Below are 21,608 nucleotides of genomic sequence, written 5' to 3' on the forward strand. Positions count from 1 at the left end.
TGAGGTCTTCCAGCTAATTATAATTTTCAAAGATAATACTTAACTAAAAAACACCTGTTCTAATTTACTTTTACTCACAATAATGAAGTATTAAGGCTCTGCCACGAGAACATCAGGCAGCTTTGTACACAAATGTATTAAACTTTACGACCTAAATGCGATGAATTAATTAGGTAATTAAGTTCTTAAGCACGCTTAAATCTGCTTCCTTCTCTTGGTACATTTCTGGGAATGAAGCTTTAATGCTGTAATTAGCTGCAAAGTGCATCGCACATTAGCTGTTAGTGTTAAGAGCTCAGTGTTAAACTATTTACAGTGCCATACCTGATCAAACGCTTGGTCGATTTCCTCCTGGAGACATTCCAAAAATTTCTCATTGAGGTCAATCAGCTCTTGTATATTACCGAACACCACAGAGAGCTGTTCTTGTGTTAGTAACCCGGCAGACTGCATGGGGAGGTAAAACTCCTCTTTGATGATGCGCAGATCTTCCCCGTAGCTGGATTCTGTGTTGATGAACTCTAGGACTGCCTCCTTGCGCTCTGTCCTGCGCTTCAAACATTTTTCACACAGGTTGTCTCTTCTCTTGTTTCTGCCTTGCGCCTCGTTCTCAGAGGCGCATTCTCTCTCTCCGCAGTCCGTGCATGGCCTGTAAGCCTCCCAGGCTTCCAAGGTGGCCATTGTTTCAGCGGCCCTATTTCTCCATTTATTTGCCAAAGCATGGCCAATGCCGCTGTCCGTCCTTTCCACCTCCACTGATTTTGTGCTTCTGGTGCTACTGGTTTCAGTGTCCTCTTTTTCATCGCTTATGCCCACTATGCCACTGTCCGTGCTGAGGCTGCTGAGATTACTCCATCGGTTCCTGGATCTCTGGGAATAACTTGGCATGCTGCTGGTGTCCTTGTCAAAGCTTCGCCCATGGGTACTACTGGCTTTGGTCAAAATGGGACCTACACACAAAGAGAGGATTGTTTTGGTTACATTTTCTGTTGGAAAATTTGGAAGAAACGGTCTATCCTTGTGTTGATGCAATCATTTGAGAAAAGATAAGCTAACAAACACAATCGTGATGAAGCAATTGTCTCTGTGAAAAAAGGGCAAGAAATTATATCCATGTCCAAAATATTACAAAGTTTGAATTCTCGCCATTTACTTTTTCATTGCAGTACACCACTATCATGAAATCCTTTGCTGTCCTACCACATAATAGCATAATTAATTTGCACCTGTGCTCATTTGATCAAAGATATTATCTGTACAATTTTCCTCTCAATGGGTGATCCCTCCCACTTTTGATTTTTGAAGTGTCCGTCAAATACAAAAATCAGACGCAGAATGGTTGAGGAGACTCTCCAGATCAGTGCCAAAGCCACCACTGGGGTCAAGACGTACGCTAATGAATATTACAAGCTTCTGCTTCATGCCTTTTACTCACAATCACTCAACCAACGCAGGACTGCAATCTACCGGAGGTAGTTCACTGCTCTGATGATGCACTTGGAATATTTTTCCACTTGAAAACTTTTAGCCTTTCTAGTGGTAGTAGATCGCTTAAATAAGTTATTCCGTCTTTTTCTAATACTAATCATGAAATACACACTCAGGGTTTTGTCCTCTTCAGTCAAACTAAATATCAGATCTTTAGTCTTTCGTGAAAGGTGAACCCTCACCCACTTGAGGTTTGTCACTTTCCTCGGACTTTTCTTGTTTGTTAACGTGGAAGTTGTACACCATGGAAAACCACAAATGTTTCCGCCTTTTCAAAATGCTGCCAACTGCCATCCATCTGCTGTATGAATGTCTGATGTTAAATAATGTACAGAGCAGTCATGGGAGGCAGACCTCACTAGCTTAAGAAAGGAAGAAATTTGGTACAGCAAAACACAGTTAACTAAATGGAGTGGTGGTTTCCCTTTACTCAATGAGACGACTATATAATTTCGTTGCAAATCAAACTAGCCAAATCAGTCTGCAGAACAAGCTTTGCGCTGCTTCCGCAGTCAGCTACACAAAGAGCAGTTATATTCTGTAGAAGCGTTCTGCGATCGTCAAGCATTTGAAATGATTTGCTTTAGCTAACTAACACCTTTGCAAGTGATCATGGTGAATGAAATTATGGTCAATTGAATTACATTTTGATTATTTCCATATTGATTCCTTATGTTATATACAAAAGGATTACCAAACAACAAGATAAACAAAAATAGTTAATCAATATGTTTGTCTTTTTTAGTTTATGGAGCCGAAAGACAAACATAGTATAATAAAAATGGACTTACAAACATGCTATAGGGTGGAGTAATGGCAACTCATTGTGTCTTGGGATACTTTATTTTACACTCTACACAATAACATAAGTACTATAGTGCAGCACTTTATCATCTATTCTGGAGTTATAATTAAGTTTTAATTGAGTACTAAACCATGCATGTGTTGACCTTTACGATAAGTGTAATTCCCAAGATGAACTTCCTACAACTCTCTCCAAGACAAGGCCACTGCTGTCAACATCTTCAATTCCTTCAGATTCGAATAGGAAAAGAGCATGTGTCTGTACTTTCTGTAGTTTATCCATTGACAGACTTCAGAAAGTCTACTCTATCGTCCTTTCCATGGCCCTGGCTTTGCATTGCCAGAATTACCAAATGAGCACAGTTCAAGTCCGTGTCTATTGCACATCCGGGTTTCAAAAAGGACATTCCTAAAAGTTTCACATCACTACTTTGTTCCACCTCTCCAAACTTTCTTCAGGCAACAACTTCGCAGCACTGCCCTTGACTCTCTACTTCCCTAGTCAATTTAAGACATTTAACCACACCTCAATATCTGTAAGTCCATGAAGAACAAGCTTGTATCACCCTCTAAGCCCAAGACCATTTTGTCAACCGGGTTGTAAGACCACCATGCTGATGTGCAAAGAACTTCACAAGTAAATAAACAAAAAACATTCTTTTTAACTAATTGCTAGCATGAGCAAAAAGGGACCCCAGCACTGGCTTGGGTCTTACCCCCATCTTTTTCTTGCCGCCGCCGGTGCGCATGTAGTCTTGCTGCCGCTGCTATCTTCATCTCTAGCTGCTTCCTCTTCACAGCATCAGTTGGCATTGGGTCACTGAAATGAGGTCTCAGGCGGCATTCCCTGTGAGTTTTGGACGAGTCTGCGGTTTCATGAGCTATATCCGAGCTTGACCGGCGGCAGCTCTGATTGGTGTGCTAGAAGAAAAAACATAAGAGAGTAAAACTGTTTAAATACACTTAAAGCTCTTGTTTACTTTGTAAGCTGAATTTGTGTCAAATGAAACAGGAATATGCAAGAGACGACATTTTGCAGAAGGCATGGGCAGGATAATAATGCTAAAAACGAAATGTCAGACTACCAGCTAATCCCATTACATGTGCATTCATCAAATAGGGGAGAATGGTATAGCAATCAGGGCTGAGGTGCATAGGTTTCACGCTAAAATAATTCAGCATGGGAACTTATGATCAGGAAATGGCTCACGGGGCAATTCAAAAAATTTTAGACAACATATGGGCTTTTTAGCAAACCGAAAAGACTGGACATGGTTCCTGATGAGAATAGCACATTGTATCAGCTTTAATAAATTAACTGTATTTCCCTGTGTTTTAGTTTCAGCGGTTGCATTAATTCACTCTCTGCTGATATAAAGGTTATATTTAGACCACAAATACCTACTGTCCTCCCACTAGGCAAGCCCATCTTTAACCACTTGATTCCCAAACAGGGCTCTGGGATCTCTTTCTTTGTGTCGAAAGGTTCAAAAGAGACTTGCACTATTTGCACTTAAGGGGACGATTGTGCACTTTCCTAGGTTATGCTCTCAGTCGCTACTCCATTATTGTTGCAATTGAACTTCAGATTATCACTACTGTTGTACCCGACTATTTTTCCTCCACTAATAAAGACCAAGGTGAATTCTTAGTTAAAGGAACAGACTTGGGCTTGTGTCAAACCCCATTCGGGGCGCCTTGGGGCAAGCAGGGTGCTACTGGGCCAAAGCCTTAGGGGCTAGGGTCCTTTGACTCTAATATCCCGGGGTAAGTCCTACTATGGCACTGCAAATGGGGCCAAAAATAACCTCTTCAGCACTTGGCTCAGTGGTAGTGATGGCGAGCAGTCACAAGCTTCTCAAGGAGGTAGTGTGAAGATGCATCAAGCTCAGACCTCATAAACACCCAGAAGCACAATAACCGATGCCCACTCCGCCAATACCTCTTCCGAAAAGAAAGTACTTTAACATACTGAAAATGAGATACTAATACACAGGCACTTGTATTCAACTTCACTTCACTTTAACTTTGTGTAAGGGTAGTGTGGCAGGGTTCAGGCACAGTTGCCGAGCTACACCTCTGGCATCTATAGATAGTGCACTCAATTTTATAGTTTCTAGTCCCAATGTCAACCTCACCAATGAGAGTCTTTAGTCCTCTGCGGGCAGCTGGTGGGCAGGCAGCACGCATCCGGTCTCTGGCACAGAGGCACTCCAGCTCTGATGTTGGATACACCAGCAGCAGTGCTGCTATGCGGGGACTGTCTGTCTGCGGACTTGATAGTGCTAATGGTCCTTAACCACATCGACGACTCGAGGTACACCTCTCGTACGCTCATGACGAACTGAGCTCGTCATGAACCGCTGGATTCTCAAATCTTCAGCGCACAGCGGGAAAATGCGCCGCACCGATGCGGTTAATGGTTGTAGCAGTGAGTTGGGTGAGCACAATCAGAACTTCTCAGGCAAAAGGATGGGTCCGACTCCACTCTCTACAACGACTGGCTTGGTCTGCTTTGGTGCACAGTGTTCACGAGAACAGCAGTGCAGCCCACTCGGGCACACTTTGGCAGTGCACAGCCTTGCCAATTTGAAATTAAACCTTTGCTGTTCACTTTGGCCACACTTCAAGACTGTGCCACAGAACGGGCAGGCAAGAAAGAGGACACTACAGTTCAGTTGCACACTGGTCACTCTCTCTAAAATCTTCTCGGCAGACAGATTCAGCGTTAGAATCAGCTGCTTCTTGCTTGCCCTGGTTGTCAGCACCTCCTGCAAGTTTGGCTTACTCCTTTCCTCTTCTTCTAAGGTGGGCCAGCGTCCAGGAGCTACAGTACAGGGAGACAGCTCTCCCTTCCAAGTCAAATTCCACGTGTGAAACTCGCTGTCAGACAGACCCCAGCACTGGCTGTATAGCAGTCTTCTGGGTACTCTGTGGAGCACCCCTATCAGTGGTCACAGAGAATTCGGAACTGGAGCATATTGGTCAGGAGCTCTCACCTTTATACAGATACAGCAGACAGGGGATGTGTATCATTTGTCTGCATTTTCGGAACAGGTTTGGGTCACTACTCCTTTCATGTGTCTTTATCAGGCATCTTTCAGGCTCAGGCTTTGAGTAGAGTGATGCTCCTCACAGCAAGGATATCACTAGGTTGGAACACCTATCACAGATACTCAAAGATGTGTCAACATTTTGCACTTGGCTGTCAACAGCCACACTGACCATGATCGGGAAGAGAGACAAATGGCTGGCCTCACCTAAAAGACCCTTCACACACTGAACAGAGACTGAAGTCCCACCATTCTCTCTCCATTGCCCCCTCCACCAATTAGCAAATGACAGTGCTCAGGAAGTCACAACCAGAACTCCTGCAGCAAGAGGACTTAATTGAATTTCTAAAGAGGAGCCTTCCTCATCTTTCCCCACTTCACTGGCTTAGGGCCTGATTTAGATATTGGCGTTAATGGTCCAGCTGTCACTTTTTCGACAGATTCACCGCCTGCCAACTTGGCCGTCCACTCACTCTATTAAGATGTTGACGGGTACATGGGAAAAAGACTGCCTGAGTCCAGTCGACTTTGCCAGAAATTATCACACCCAAGTCGACGGCGTCATAGGCAGAAGCAGCTGTTAGCAGGAGATGATCGCCGTGCATTTCTGTTGAGGCAACTGTGCTGGGAATACCTCCTACTTTGAGTTGGCGGACTCAAAGGAAATTATGTAAAAACGTATCTCTTTTAATGTTTTCACTTCCGTTTCCATCTTGAACTCCATCGTCCAAGTCCCTCTTTGCTGCTCCTGCTCCACTACGATGCCATTGTCGTCAGGATCTAAGGTAATCTACTTTTACAATTGTCTTACTACGAATTGTGTGTTGATAATTGCTGTAGCCTGGTGTATTTTTGTTTGCTCTTACATACAATGTTGTTTTATGTGTAATGCAGTAGTGTTCATTTTCCAACTTATCATGGTAAAATGAACACACCTTTATTGACACTTAAAAAAATATTGTTGTTGTGGTGCTTGGGGGTGTTGTGCTGTGGTGCCTGGAAGTGTGAATTCAATAGTATGTGTATGTTGTTTGTGTGGCATGCAATATGTAACAAGAAGGGCATAACACCTGCATATGTTTTTGAGACAAACACAACTTATATGTGTATTGACACATGAATAAGTAGTAGTTACCAGTCTCCACTCCACCAGGGACTCGCTCTGTCACCAAACAACACCATCACAACAGGGACATCTAAAAAGGCTCGGCACAAGACCGCTGGCCTGATGGCAACAGAGCCAGCAGAGAAGACCGCTGCAATGGAGGAGGTGCGCCACGAATCAGTCAGTAAACAGTTGGTCGATGCGGACGGTTGTTCTGCAAGCCCTCATCTAAATATGGCGGGAGGGACTCTTGAAACCGTCACCATGGAGGAATGGCGGGAGTACCGCCAAGATCTAAATCAGGCCCTAAGTCTCTCCCCACCAGCTTCAGGAATGTCAGCAATACACTTCCACTGTCCAGGGGCTACCAAAATGGAATCCATATGCCTCCATTACTCTGGTTCACTTACATGCACAATGTATGCAATGCTGATCACAAACAAATATACACGCAAACATGCATGGAGATGTTAATGATTGGACCTGGGTTAATCTGTAGCAGCAGAACTTTAAATAAGTGGGCAAGTAGGTCTCCACTCTGACACAGTTAAAAAGGTTTAATCACAATCACAGATTCACAAAACATAGCATGCTGCCACACACTACACTACATACTAAACCCATGATACAGACCTTAGTCCATCCTCTAACCAATGAGACAATGCACCCCTTCATGTATAAGGATAGGACCAGGAGCTCTTTTACGTCAAAGGACAGGCTTCAGCTTTTAAGCACATGCTGTATTAGTGTGAGGCTGCGGCCTAAATCAAAAACCAGGTTACAAGATATGCACAGTTGGGCATTCAGTTCAGAAGAACCCAACTGTACACCATACACCCAACATTCCCATACCAACAGATTTGAATTCTGACATGGAATCAAAATGCAAAGTAGGTATGCAGCCTGGACACTGAAGAGATTGAAGTCATCCAGTGAAAACAATACTCAAGCTTTATTAACAAACACTTTGGCTATATTTAGGACACCAAGCGTAAAAGTACAGGCAAAGAGTTACATCTCCACCTGCATGTTCTTTAATGTAGATTTCCAATTAACAAATGTGAAAAAGTGGTTTAATATATGGTGTGGTTGTGAGAGTGCACTGTGTAATAAACTCACTACCTGTGCTGGGTTCAATCAGATTTGTTTGAAAAACCTTACACAACCATGGGTAGCTTTGGTTCTGAGCAGGCAGGCTTTATCAAAATAACAAGGGTAAAGCATTAAGAAGTAAGACAACAATCGAAATAGAAACAAATGAGACTCAATAAAAATCTGAAACCAATTTATACAAATAGGTTATATTTTTATCTTTACAATGACACTTCAACGTCAAAAATCCACTGGAGTGTTCTGGAGACGGTGCTTAATTTGAGCCGGTGGTTTTCGGTGCTCACCACCATCACTTAATTGACAACACCGGGACTTATGACAGTCTGCCACATGGTGGCGCTGTATACAAAATTTAGAAATGAAGACAACAACAGTTGTTTATTCTTTCAATATACAGTCAAAATGACCAATACCTGCCACCCAAGGCGTTCTTATAGCACTGGGGGCATAGAATAGTCTGAACAGTCACACTTGTAGGACTGTGATGCTTAGTAGTTGTGCTTGTACTGTCAATGGCAGCGCTGGCAGAGGGAATAGGTGTCACAAGCTGCAGTGGCCTCCTGACGAGGGTTCTGGCACTTATTTTTGTTTTACAAACTGTCCAGAGATATTAATGTTTAAAGAACCAATGAATCACTGCTTTACCATTCAACACAATAAATCATTGTAATGGACTGCGCTCGCGATCAAACTTGGGAAACATTTATAAAGTTGTAAATTACTAATCTGGCCCGCTGTGGGTGACTAATTCAAGCAGGCAGTTGGTCACACAGGCCAATGAGGCTTGATTGGACTGTTACCTCACACTCAAAGCAGTCCCCTGTCCAGTTCCAGGCTCGATGGGTGAACCGCCATAGACTATAATGATGTGGTCCTGATGCAAGGGATACTGGATGCTGAAGGATACTGAGGGGCCTGAAGGATGCTGATCCAGTCACCAGGCTCTTCATGGGGCTACTCCTCAGTTCACAGTCATGGTGGAATTAATTTGGCCACATGGATCGATGTCCCTCGAAGTCCAGGTGAAGTCCAGTCAAAAACCAGTTGCCACTGATCTTCGGTTACAGCAAAACTAGTGGTTCCCTTTAACTGGTGATAAGTTCCATCTTGGGTGACCAAACAGCACTCAGATGACGCTCCTGGGTCTGGCAGATTCAGATGCAAGTTTTGACGGTCAGGACTTGGACTCCCAGGCTGCACGTGGCAGTCAACTGTGCTCAAGCATTTTTGGCTACCATTTCACCAAGGCAGGCTTCTTCAGTTTTTGTGGCCCTGTAGCTCTTACAGGCAGTCAGTCAACTGACTTTTGGAGACACCACTTCTTTTTCATGCTCAGGGACGACTTTCCCCCGAGCAGTGTACCACGGGCACTATCCTGTCTTTGTTAGCCCAAGAAGAAGCAGGTGCACTCCAGTCTTGGTGCAGCCTCTCTTTGCTGGGTCCAGACATCAGCAGAACAATCCTTATTCGGTCCACTCTTTAGTACAGATGTGGTCTGAGTGGCACTTTTATGCCTAGTTAGAGCCATCAGGGGATGTGGTAACTACTAGCAAAAGGGCTGCCAGGTCCCCTACTTCCTAGTGATGGCTTCCTGTGAAGTGTGGCATCTAGCTATCTCAGAATGCAATATTCTGCCCAATCCCAAAACAGCATAACCCTCCTCTTGGTGAGTGGGGCTCAGACTCCAGAGGAGTGGTTGCCTTGGGGCTACAAACCCACAGGAAAATCGGTTTCACAATGACTTCCCGCTCTCTGTCCTTGTTACCAACCTATCTGCAGGAACAACAGAGCAGCCCCTTTTGTGTGTGTTTACCATTTGCCTTTCAAAGGTTGCTTTCCCTTTGAAACACGCCTTTTGGGCTCACACCCTATTTTCAAGCCAGGGAGATATCACATTTCTACTAACGGCAGGCCCTTTCTGTTGCTTCCTGAGAGTCATTCCAATCTCTCCCCAGTAGGGCAGAAGGCTGTCTCCTGGGCAGCAGCAGAAATGGTCACTAGAAATGTTTGGGCAACAAAGTGGCAACTTCCTAAAGTTCACACTTGCACAAAAGTTACATTAAATTCAACTTGCGCATCAAGTCAGGGTAAATGCAATGATTCTTTTGATACTTTGAAGTATTATATTTAGTAGTCCCATTCAGAAGTTAGCACTGTTGAGTTGTTAGCGTATCACTCTGTACTCGCCAATGGGGCTACTAACCTTACAATAGTAAAAACACAATGCAAGGTTTTTACCGTCAGGACATGTAAAGATAAAAACTATATATCCAACTTTATGATATGAAGCACCCTGCCTTTAGGGCTACGTAGGCGTGCCTTAGAGTTGACATATAAATAATTTAAAAGGAAGGTTTGCGTTTTGCCATTTATTTAAATGGCAAAGTTGAGTTAGCAGATTAAAACTGCTCTGTCAGCCACGAATGATGGGCTGAACGTCATACCTCGCTTTGTCACACTCGTAGTGGCACAATAACTGCTGCAGCCCATGAGAGACACTTTAACTTACATGCCCTGGGTACCCCTAGTAATATATACTAGGGACTTATACCCAAGTTATCTTATGCCAATTGGGGGTAAACTAATCAGACCAAGGGCGTAACACAGGCCCCCGCATCCCCCGCGGTGCGGGGGGGGGCTCTAGCTCCCAGGGGCCCCCTTGGCACTGCACTCTGGCAGGAGAGCTCTTGATTGAGCCCGGAGGGGGCCCCTCTAAGTACCGTGCAGGGAGGCCCTCTCACTTTTCCTTACGCCAGTGAATCAGACTTATATATTTTAAGGTCAGAGCACTGGCACTGAGATCTGTTTAGCCCTTTCAGAGTCGGAAAAATCAGTAGCATCAGTCTAAAAACGTAAGGACAATCTGTAAAAAGGCATTTTCTTTAAATATATATTCCCAGAAGCACAACTGAAAAGCTGCACCAAAACACAGGTTTACAGGTGTCCTTCAGGAGATGTCATGTGACACATTCCCCAGACTCCCGTTCCCGCTCTGCAGAAATATACATAGCAGAGTTTGCCGCACATGACAATTGAAGCTCACAGTGCAAATGCACAATTTTGTTCTTTCCAATATTCTGGAATCTGTTCTTTGTGTTTGGGCCGTTTTATTCCCGTTTTCTCTGAATGGCATTCTTTCTGTATAAATGTCATCTTGTGTGACACACGTTATCGGCTCTCTTCACATGGTCACCCAGTGAGGAGCCAACATCATATGGTGGCAAGGAAAATGAGCTGAAAACTGCAAACAGTGGTTTGGAGACTTTGAACTGCCGACGTCCATTAAGGGGTGTGAAAACATCCATGACATCGGCATCAGCCTCAGCAAGCTTTTTTTTCTTTGGACAAGGGGGTTTAGAGGTGGGATGGGGGCAAAAGTGCCTCTTACGTACTTCTCAAAACAAGGCCCCCACCCCCTCCAAGTTGGCAGGTCAGCACTTACTTGGGAGATCTGTCGTGCAGTTGTGTGGTCATGCGTTGACTGCTTCGGAGCAAAGTTTAAACATACACCCCATATGCGTTCAGTCTTATACCTTGTAGCATGGTTAATCACTGTATATCTTGCCTTCCACTGATTGTGTTCCCTCTAATAAGACACTAATAATTTGCACGAGGAACACCCTTTCCGTTCTTTTTTAATGGAATTCTTTTCAATGGAAAAACGAATTTGCCGTCCACTTGAGCTATTCAAATACAACAACCTGTAGCAAAACCATGTGGTTACTGCTTGAAGGTTTCAAGTAGAATTTTTTTTTACACACCCCTCTTTAATAAATTCAGTTGCGAACTGGGCGTTTACAGCCTGCACTTGTGTCTAGCACCCAGTACACCTCTATAAGTTCGCTTGTGCATTGAGTCTCTTAGACATGCACCACAGGGAGACCACAATTCAAGAATAAAGTTTGTTGCAATGACATCCAGGGATGTCAACCACCTTTTTAACCAATACTAGGAGAATAAATTAGGACTCTTAGCTGCACCTCACTGAGTGTAGGGATGATCACAAATGAGAGTAACCCAGCATAAGGCGGCAATACCACTCAGCACAGTTGAGGCCGGGACAGTGTCAGGACTCATCCCCAAGACAAGGGAGGAAACATGGATTTGACTCCCACCAGGGCACAAGTCCCAAAAAAAGACGTGGGGGGACTAACCTAGTTCATCAGAATGCATGTGGCATCACGGCACGTGACATCACAGTGTGTGACATCGAAGGGCGTGACATCACGGCACGTGACATCACAGGAAGTGGCATCATAAGAAGCGACATCAGATCTTAAGCCCTCACATGTATCTTTAGCAGGTCTACCATGAGTACATTGAAGCACATTTCAAGTACACAGGGAAACCCCTCCTGATTTAGGCAGAAGATTCACACTTTTGAAAACTACACATAAAACAATGTTACCTGTTTTGTCAGCATAAAATTCCTCTAACCATAGTGATTTACAACAAATAATAGTGGTACTTAAAATATTTCAATGCCTCCTGAGGGTTAGTAAGCACTATATAAATTATATTTATTTTGTGTAAATACAGGGAAAGACCAACGCATCTGACATTCTTACACTGCATGAATATCTCCTAAACAGGGGCTGAACAAAGTGAAAAGCTGCCTCTCTTGAGTATGTGTGAAGTGCTAAAAAGGTATGAGGATTTGTTTCCCCTCTGCTTCATTTGCATCAGGTGTGAGGCTCCTGGCTGCTCCAAGCCAAGATACTCCAACAAAAGGAGGCCTGATGACCCCTCAGATTAGGCCTTTGTTATGGTCCCAGCAGGAGTCTTAATTAAGAAAGCCCCCTGCACGTTGTTGCGATCAAAATCAAACAACAACGTGCAGGCGCTGCTGAATGTGTCCCGGTGTTTGTAAATTACACCGGGACAAATTCAGCCTATTTTTCAGTGGGAGACAACTTCTTGGCAGGGTGGTCGGCGTCCACACTGTGAAAATAATGGGCGGACGCCATCCACCCGTGTGTACCCCCAACTCATGCCCTGACTCCCACAGATTATGTAAATTTATTCGGTGCTCCCGTGAAGTGTTTTCTCAAGTTATGTTATGTTATGTTATGTTCATTTAATTTGTAGCGCGCACAGATACTCGAGAGTGTCCCGGCGCACAGGAAAGAGGGGCAAACATCTGAGATTTATGCAAAGAGATATGTTTTCAAGTTCTTCTTGAAGATCAGCGGGTCCTGAATGTTCCGAAGGGCAAAAGGGAGAGCGTTCCAAGCAACAGCAGCTTTCCGAGATAGAGAGCTGCCTCCAAGCCTCTGACATTTAAAGCGGCGGACCTGGGCGAGGCACTGGGACATGGAACGCAGCTGTCGCACTGGAGTGTAGAAGGAGAAGCGTTTTTGTAGGTAAATGGGGCACACCCATGAAGAGTGCGATGGGCTATAACTAAAGCTTTAAATTGGACCCATTTGGCTCTGGGAAGCCAGTGCAGAGAGCGCAAATGGAGTCTCATGCTAGTCCTTGCGAGAATCTCAAGAAGAAGTCTGGCTGCCGCATTTTGGACTACCTGGAGTTTTTTTTAACAGATAGCCCGGGATGCCTACATAAAGGGCATTGGAGTAATCCAGCCGAGACAGAATAAGGGCACAGATGACAGTTTCTTTCGCCGCCCTAGGCAGGAGAGGGAGAAACTTCCTCAAAGTTTTCAAAAGGCCAAAACAGGCCCTGGCAAGTTTTCTAATCTGTGTAGAAAAGGAAAGATTCGCCTCAAACCAGACCCCCAGATTCTTGGCAGGCTTCCTTGTAGAAGTGTGGATAGGGAACTCAGGGGGCCAAAGAGTTTCTCTGAAATTGGAAGGAAACTTTCCAAATAGGAGACTCTCCGATTTATCTTCATTACACTTAAGTTATGCGGCAGCTAGCCACTTAGAAATGGAAGACAGACAATGTTGAGCAGAGGAAACAGAGTCCACATTCTGATCCCAAGTGAAGAGAAGCTGGGTGTCATCCGTGTAGGCCATAACCTTAGCCCCAAGGTCCTCTGCCAGGTACACCAAAGGTGTGACATAAATGTTGAAAAGAAGGGGGCTCAGGGAGGACCCCTGTGGAACTCCTGCAGTGACTGGGAGGAAGAAGAGGATGGTGGAAGCCATATCTGCTGAGCCCGTCCTTCCAAGAAGGACCTGAGCCAGCCCCAAACAGTGCCCAACACACCGATTTCAGTTAGACGTGAGAGGAGGAGAGAGTGGGAGATAGTGTTGAACGCCGCCGACAGGTCGAGCAAATAATGCTGCCTTCCGGCCGGCATCCAAACACTCCCTAATTGCCTCCGAAACCTCCACCAGGGTGGACTCGCTACTGTGGGAGGCTCTGAACCCTGACTGGGCTGGATGCAGCAGGCCCTCCCTCTCAACAAACTCCGTGATTTGTTTGTTCACCACCTTCTTGCACACCTTGGCCAAGACGGGTCGAAGGGAGATTGGGCGGTGATTCACTGTGCTAAGTGGGTCGAGTGACGGCTTTTTTAAGAGAGCAGAATCTTGGCCTGCTTCCAGGCCTCTGGCACGCAGGCAACCTGAAGAGACAAATTGATGATGCCATTCACTTCATTGTTAATGGTCCCAGCGACTGCTGCCAACATTCTGGCTGGACAGGGGTTCGAAGGAGAACAGGACTTCAGGCCCGTGAGAATTTTAAGGGACTCAGAGAGGTCCACAGGCCTAAAGGCATGCAGAGAATTGTCGGGATCAGTAGATGATGACATCTTTTTATATACGCCAATATCCTTCATGCAGTGCGAGTAGTAGCACATTATGAATAAAAAGTAAACATATCCTGTTTAGGTAAAATAACTCAATAAACTAATAGTGGGACAAGGGCTGGTATTCAGCAACCCCAGCATTCTGTTGGTGGCAAGTCCTGAGGGCCCCCTGCACTTTTCTTTTCTTTTACAACTTAAGCATTGGTTAAATAACACTTCCCACCAATATGCAGAGAGCCTGGTTCTGTAGTTGAGACGGAAATAAAGTTATTTCTGTGCAGCAAAACTACTGATGCATCCAGTCCTGAGGAATACAGACAAACAAGAACCATCAGAATAACCTTTCTGTTAACAAAAAAGTAGCTGTAGCTCGACCCTCTTTAACAAACACCTAACAATGCAAGCTTCCTATTCAGTGGAAACATGGTGTGTGGCTTATCAGAATCGAAAGGTAAATAAAATGGGGACCAGAAGGGGTGAAGTTACGTGCAAGGGTAGTTCAAAAGTGTTTCATGCTGTAATTCAGCACACACTGCTCTGGTGGGTTTAGTGAAAGCATCAAGCCAGGGATACACTGATTTCTGCACGTATTTATATGTGGAATTCAGTTAAATTGGAAAACTGGATAATTATGATTAGAGATCCTGGTTTTATTGTATTTATTTTTCAACATTTAAACCGGTATGTATCCATATTTATTTGGTGTTTTGTGAATAAAGGAAGTTATAAATGTTGACATTTATTTAACTAATAAATGTGTATTTGTACTTTTATGACTGTTTAAGTTTTAACAAATTAAGCAGTCAAATATGACAAAACAATACATCCACAGGTAAATATTTTCCTTAAACTATAACTATATGTTGACATACACCGTTATTTAAGGAAATCTTGTTCTTTATCTACACATGTTGTCTATCAGCTCAGCTGTTGGCTTGGGATCCATGAAAGACAGCACAAAGACCAGCTCAAAATGAGCCCAATTGTATTTTTCTGCGTTTAAAATTAAATTGAGACAGAAAACACATTTTCTTTTTTTTACTGTATCCGTAAAAATCAGTAAAAGCAGTTAACTGGGAGCCTTAATTATGACATATGCCCGAGTTTCTGTTTTGAGCGACTGAAATCTTGAAGTGTGTGATCCTCAGTTAACAGCTCCAGAGCCATGATCAATTGCATATTCCATATCTACTGCTTGTGCCTGGAAACGCGGGCAAAATCCCCTGATGCCATGTGAATGATCTTGGATAATGTCTCTTTTAATGCAGAGTACACTGGACATATTTAAGGGTAATAGTCATGGTCGCCAGAGCATTACAAGCATTTGATAGTGAGGCTGGTGTCCACTACACTAGAAACTGAATGCTTGGTCACTGATGGTGCAACAGTCGCGTATCACATGCTCAATCCAGAATACCTTTTATGTTATACACAGGTGGCATTGGCAGCAGAGGAGCATCATACGACCCCTCTAGGCTCCCTATTTTTCTGCCTGCTACACATCGACACTTTTTAGGCCTTCAATATGAGAGGCCCATGGTTATTCCATACACCCATTATCTTCCCCCTCAGAACTACCAAATGACTCATACAAAGGATATGCAGTGTTCCAATGGGGCATGTAACTCATGTCATGGACCCATCAGTATTATCAAGCCATTTATAAAGAGGGGCTCAGTCCATAAATCTAATGTCACTCTTAGTCTAGGATTTCGCACTTTCCTGGGTCTGTCCCATGCCATTCTGACTTCTCTTGATATTACTCTGGACAGACTATGTAAACAAAGCTGCACCAAAAGAGTATCCTTCAAGAGCCAGGGTAGGCTAGCTGACTATACATTTCTGAAACCTCTCTTATCTATAACAACTTTGGAGGAGGAGGTCTTGTTAATTCCTAACAGGATACATTCTGAAAACAATAGTCATTCGTGTCTATCATATGGCCTATCTTCGGACTCAACAACTACAGATGGTAAAAAGAATATTTACAATATTGAGTCATGAAAAGATTAAAATGTACCTCTTGGGAGACTATGTAAAGAATCGTACTATGTCTCAATGTGCCGGGGCGTGGTCTTACCGAGCAGCAAGATAGATGGCTGCTCTTTGAGTGTGCTCTGCCGGCCGAGTCAGGATCCTTCAAGAATCCATCCTAAAATTGCACCAACGGTGCTACCGGTGACAAAAACGATATCCCTGATGTTGCAGTGAACATAGTGGTGTCCCTCGGTGGAGAAAAAGGCCGATAAATGCTGCATAGCTGAGTGCTGCATCAGGCCCGGCGGTTAAACCTGCAAAGCGTGTTGCTGTGACGGAGTCTACATCCGGCTGCGATGCGCCTGTTACCTGGTGTGGCGCCCTGAGAAGCATGACTGACTAAGAAGCGAGCCCCTGCGAGAATCCTGCTGTGTACAACGGGGGCCGGTAAACTGCCTAGGCGAGGCACTGCAGATCCAGTACTCGCGGAGTCGAGGGACGCCATCTTGAGGTGTGGAAGCAAGGAACAGACGCACGCTACACATCGCAGCAGAGACCGCAGTGGTGTAGAAGGGTGAGGCAGAAAATGCTGAGACAGGCGCATCCTGCATCGGCTGGCGAAACCTGACCTGGGTGAAGAGCCAAGCGCTGAGAAAAGGTAACGGGGGAGGGCCGGAGGGGTCTGGATTCGCATGCTCTGCACTCGAAGGCTGGCACGGGCCTCCCCTCTCCGTGAGCCCCTGCAGAGAACGCCACAGGGACTACTGGCTGGTTGCAGGGGTGCGCGCCTGACATCCATCGAACTGAACAACTGGTGCGTGTGGGGCTAGATCCGACAAGCAATTCATACACAACCACATTAAGCCGCCGGGAACAGCAGGACTGCCGGGGCGGAAGGTGGCACCTGGGCCATAACAACCTTTGGCATTTAGGTTTGCTACGAGGCCAGGGGGTCTCATACATAATTGCCGGAAGCACCACTCAGCTTGTGAGCGGTCAGTTACGCAATTGCTGGGGGATTAAATTACCATAGAGACATATAGTCTATAAGCATAACAATAGCCTCTCCTGCACCCAACTATGAACGGTATGGCAATGCCAGAGTGGACACAACACCGTATGTAAGTGACTGCTGCTGCCATTGTGTGTGCTACCTGGAGGTACAATAACTAGTCACCCTGCGCCCTGCACCCTGTGCTGTGCAGACCGAGTGAGGGGAACTTCTGCTGATTTTAAGTGTCAGGACTGCAAACTAACATAGTGATGGGGAAGACAGATACTAAGCAGTCAAAGCTGTTCTTTTACAATAAACAACTTACACAGCAAACAGACTCTGGGGTTGAAGGGGGCAACCCCCCCACTGAGCTGACGGAGGACCGTGGTGAGGACCTGGCGCACTCTTACTGGAAATGAGGTCCAGTCTTAAAACCATTGACACCAAACTAGACGTACTTACCTCACAACTGGACCTGGTCCGGAAACGGGTGGATACGCACAAATTGAGGGTGGATCAACTTGAAAATCGCACCTCGGATGCCCATGACTTCCAGGTTGAAGCTAAAGAACAGCTGTTACAAATGGACACAGTCCTGACCATAATCAGAGCCAAAACTGACAACTTGGAATTCCCAAGACAACAGCAATTTCCAAAATGGAGTTATATGTGGAAGAACTACTGCATGACTTGTTTGGGCCTGACCTATCGTCAGTTTTTATTGTTGAGCGTGCACACCGCACCCTGGGCCCTAGACACCCTGTGGGCACCACTCCGCGACCGATACTGGCCCGGTTATTGAACTACCGGGACCGGGACGCGGTACTGTGTTTGGCAAGGCAGCGTGGGTCGATACAATATAAAGGTAACACCGTCTAATTTTTTCCTGACTTCACTCACACTTATTTATTTATAACAGCATTTGTAGAGCGCGAACGAAGGCCCTAGGGCATCTCGGCGCTGATAACTGAAATGTTAAACCCACAAGGGGTGCCTAGGTGAGAGTCAGGATCATAAGTTAAAAAGCCAGGTTTTCAGGTTTTTTCGAAAAGACCAGAGGGAAGTGCTGGCCTTGATAGAAAGTGGAAGAGTGTTCCACAGTTTCGGTGCCGCTACAAGAAATCGTCTGTCACCCCAATGAACCGTTTTGGTTCGGGGGACCACCAGGTCAAAGGAGCTGGAGGAACGCAGTGTTCTAGAAGGGCAGTAGTGGGTCAGATTCTGAGTGAAGAACACTGGTCCAGCGTTATGTAAGGCCTTGTAGATCAAGCACAATGACTTGAACTTGATCCTCTTCTTCACTGGGAGCCAATGGAGTTGCCTTATGATGGGGGACACTGATTGGTATTTTGTGGTTCGCCCTAGCAGCCTGGCTGCCGCGTTCTGGATGGCCTGCATTTTCATTAACACTCTCTCCTGGGCACCTAGGAACAGAGCATTGCAATAATCTAGGGTGGAGAGAACCAGGGCACTAACCAATGTTTTGGCGGCATTTTCGGGCAGGAAAGGCAGGATTTTCTTAATAAGCCGTAGCTTGTAGAAGGCAGAAGAGGAGATCTGGTTGGCGTGGGGGAGGAAGTTCAAACGATCGTCGAACAGCACACCCAGGTTCCTCACCTTATTAACCGGTTCTGGGGGCTGACCCATGGATGAGGGCCACCATAAGGGCGACCATTCCGGGGAAAGATTGCCAAAGATAACGACCTCTGATTTATCTGAGTTTAATTTCAGGCAATTATGGGCCATCCAGCTCCCAATTGCCTGCATACCCTGATTGAATATACACTGTCCAGGTGGCGAGGTGGGAATTTGTGCCAGTTAAACGCCTGCTCCTACAGGCGGAGATTCCGAATGCTCTGCTGTACCCCGCGAAATTGAAAGTTACACACAACAGCACCACACATTATTTCACTGATGATAAGTAGGCGATGAAGTTTGCTAAACATGTGGGGGGGAAGAGACGCACTACTGGCACCAACAGTCACCAGAGTCCTGAAAAGAACCTCAGCGATAATGACTGATTGCTTTTTATTGTTGGCGGTTGTTCCCAGTTGCTCATTTTCACAAATTTGTGTGTCCATAGGCGCAACGTTATAGTAAATCCAGGTGTCTGCTAAGGCTATTATTACGTAAAGTATGCACATCATAGACATTGAACACTGCTGTTCACCACGCGCTGCTGGGCTATACATATCTCTGAGCCAACCCGCCTTCGGGCAGGGCTGTGGTTGGTGACCCCACGCCTCCGGAGAGAGCTCCGAAGTTCTGCTGTCAGGTCTTGACCTGGGGCATATTGATGAAACTGTTTTGTAAGGAGGATTCATTGCACAACCTAATTGGGGGGTTGGTGTGGGAGGGGGGTAGGGAGGGCATGTAACAGTTGGAAGGTTAGACAGGACAGCACTCTTTACTTCTACGCGCAATGCTGTTATTCACTATACACTGGACAGTACTTGTCGAGAGCAGCCGCGGGGCAGGTGCTCCAGTTGGAATACAGGAGACACCATGCACACAACTACAGCTTAGCATAATAGGGCTCTCCGGAGGATATATAGCTATCGAGAGGACATGACAAACTTTAGATTTTGAACTAGGACTATTCGCTAGTTGAATGACTGTAGAAAGAACAGACTTCTCCGTGCTTATTTAAGTAGACATCACATAGACATCACATAGACGTATGTATGATTCAGGAGACCCACTTAAACAGCACATTGCATGTGAAACTACAACACAAGCGCTAGGAGCATACCTTCTCCTCTATTTATTCTAATTATTCTAATTATGCGAGAGGAGTAGCAATGCTGATTCGACAAGGACTAAATTGGAAAACGATAGAATCACAGTTAGACCCTAACGGCAGATTTGTGATACTTTATGGCCTGTAGGAAGGAGTGAAGATGACGCTCGTGGCAGTTTATGGACTGTCCTGAATGCTTTCAAAATGTGTGGGCAAAAGTTCAAATTCTGGGGTGCGACACAATAATATGGGGAGGTGATTTTAACGCTGTGCTCAAAGACACACTAGACAGGAAAGGCACCAAGTATGCATCCTAGCTCATGTGAGGCTCTAAACGCGTTAATGCGAGTCGGAGGGTTGGCAGACATCTGGAAGACGAGACACCCAGGGGTAATGGAAGGTACGTGTGTATCAGCGTATCATGGGGCGTGGTCCTGGTTGGACTTTTGGCTAGTCTCGCAAGATACTGCAGCCTGGACCTCCGACAGCACACATTTCCCCAGAACTCTGTTCGATCACGCCCCTTGCATGTTACAAGTGACGATGCGTGACACCCCGCTATAGATATTTAATTGGAGACTGCCCCCGAATGCCCTTCTTGATAACACTTTTAGATAGGAGATGTCCAAGGGCATTGAAGAATATTATTAAATGAATGCTGGTTCTGTGTCCACACACGTGTCACTCTGGGAGGCATTGAAGGTGCTTATACGGGGGAAATGCATATCACGCCACGCCGGGGTGCTCAAAGCCAGAAGAGGCACGCAGGCTTCTCTTGAGGCTCGTATCAAGGAGCTTAAGACTAACTATTATATTGCTGCAGACCCTAAACTATTACCAACTATTAGGGACCTTGTCACTGAATTTGAGGAAGAGGCACATCGCGAGGTAAAATTTATTGGTAAACACACACAAGCTAGGGGACATGGGGAGGGCGATAGACCTGGAAAAACCCTAGCAAATATGCTGAGGACGCCACACACGGTTACGTACATATCCGAAATTATTGGTTAAGACTCCACAATAATAAATGGCACTCTGGAGGTTCTAGGTGAATTCACTAAGTTCTACACCAAGTTGTACACAGCCACGTACCAGACAGTGCCAGAGGAGCTCCAACCCTTTCTTGAGTCTATAGAGGTGCTATGGCTGGAAAGGGCACATACTGCAGGAAATTGGCAGCCTGCCTGCGGATAAAGCCCCTAGTTCAGACGGGTTAACTACTGAGTTCTATAAGGCCTACGCAGACCTATTGGCGCCTCACCTGTTGGCAGTATATGAGGAAGCTCAAGATACAAGCGTGCTTCCCCCTTCCATGCGAGAAGCGATTATCCGGTCTCTATTGAAACCCGGGAAACCCGACCAGGAGATGGACTCTTATAGTCCACTCTCCTTAATTAACATAGATGCCAACATTCATGCCAATTTACTGGTCAACAGGTTACACTTGATCAATCCGGCTATATTCCCGGCAAATCCACGGCCCATAACCGTTGCACCTTCTTCGCAGTGCTGCACTATTTGAACCTTGAAGCCAAGGCACTAGTGGCGTTCTTGGATGCTACAAAAGCATTTGACGCATTGGAGTGGCCTTATCTGTTTGCCATATTGGGGAG

At 45.4% G+C, this 21,608-nt stretch overlaps 1 protein-coding gene across 4 annotated transcripts in view; it reads right to left on the reverse strand.

The window, feature by feature from the left end:
* The window catches only part of LOC144823702 (uncharacterized), a 317,027-nt gene that overhangs the window by 39,185 nt on the left and 256,234 nt on the right, over positions 1-21,608 (reverse strand). For all 4 annotated transcript variants that reach the window (XM_078682444.1, XM_078682446.1, XM_078682445.1 and 1 more), the window contains 2 exons: positions 3,009-3,213; positions 325-950 (listed from right to left, as the gene is read on the reverse strand). In XM_078682444.1, the coding sequence (XP_078538570.1) occupies positions 325-950; positions 3,009-3,213 (831 nt within the window). The remainder of the gene's footprint in view (positions 1-324; positions 951-3,008; positions 3,214-21,608) is intronic.

Source organism: Lissotriton helveticus, chromosome 3_1 (assembly GCF_964261635.1).
Source record: "Lissotriton helveticus chromosome 3_1, aLisHel1.1, whole genome shotgun sequence".
Taxonomy (NCBI): Eukaryota; Metazoa; Chordata; class Amphibia; order Caudata; family Salamandridae; genus Lissotriton; species Lissotriton helveticus.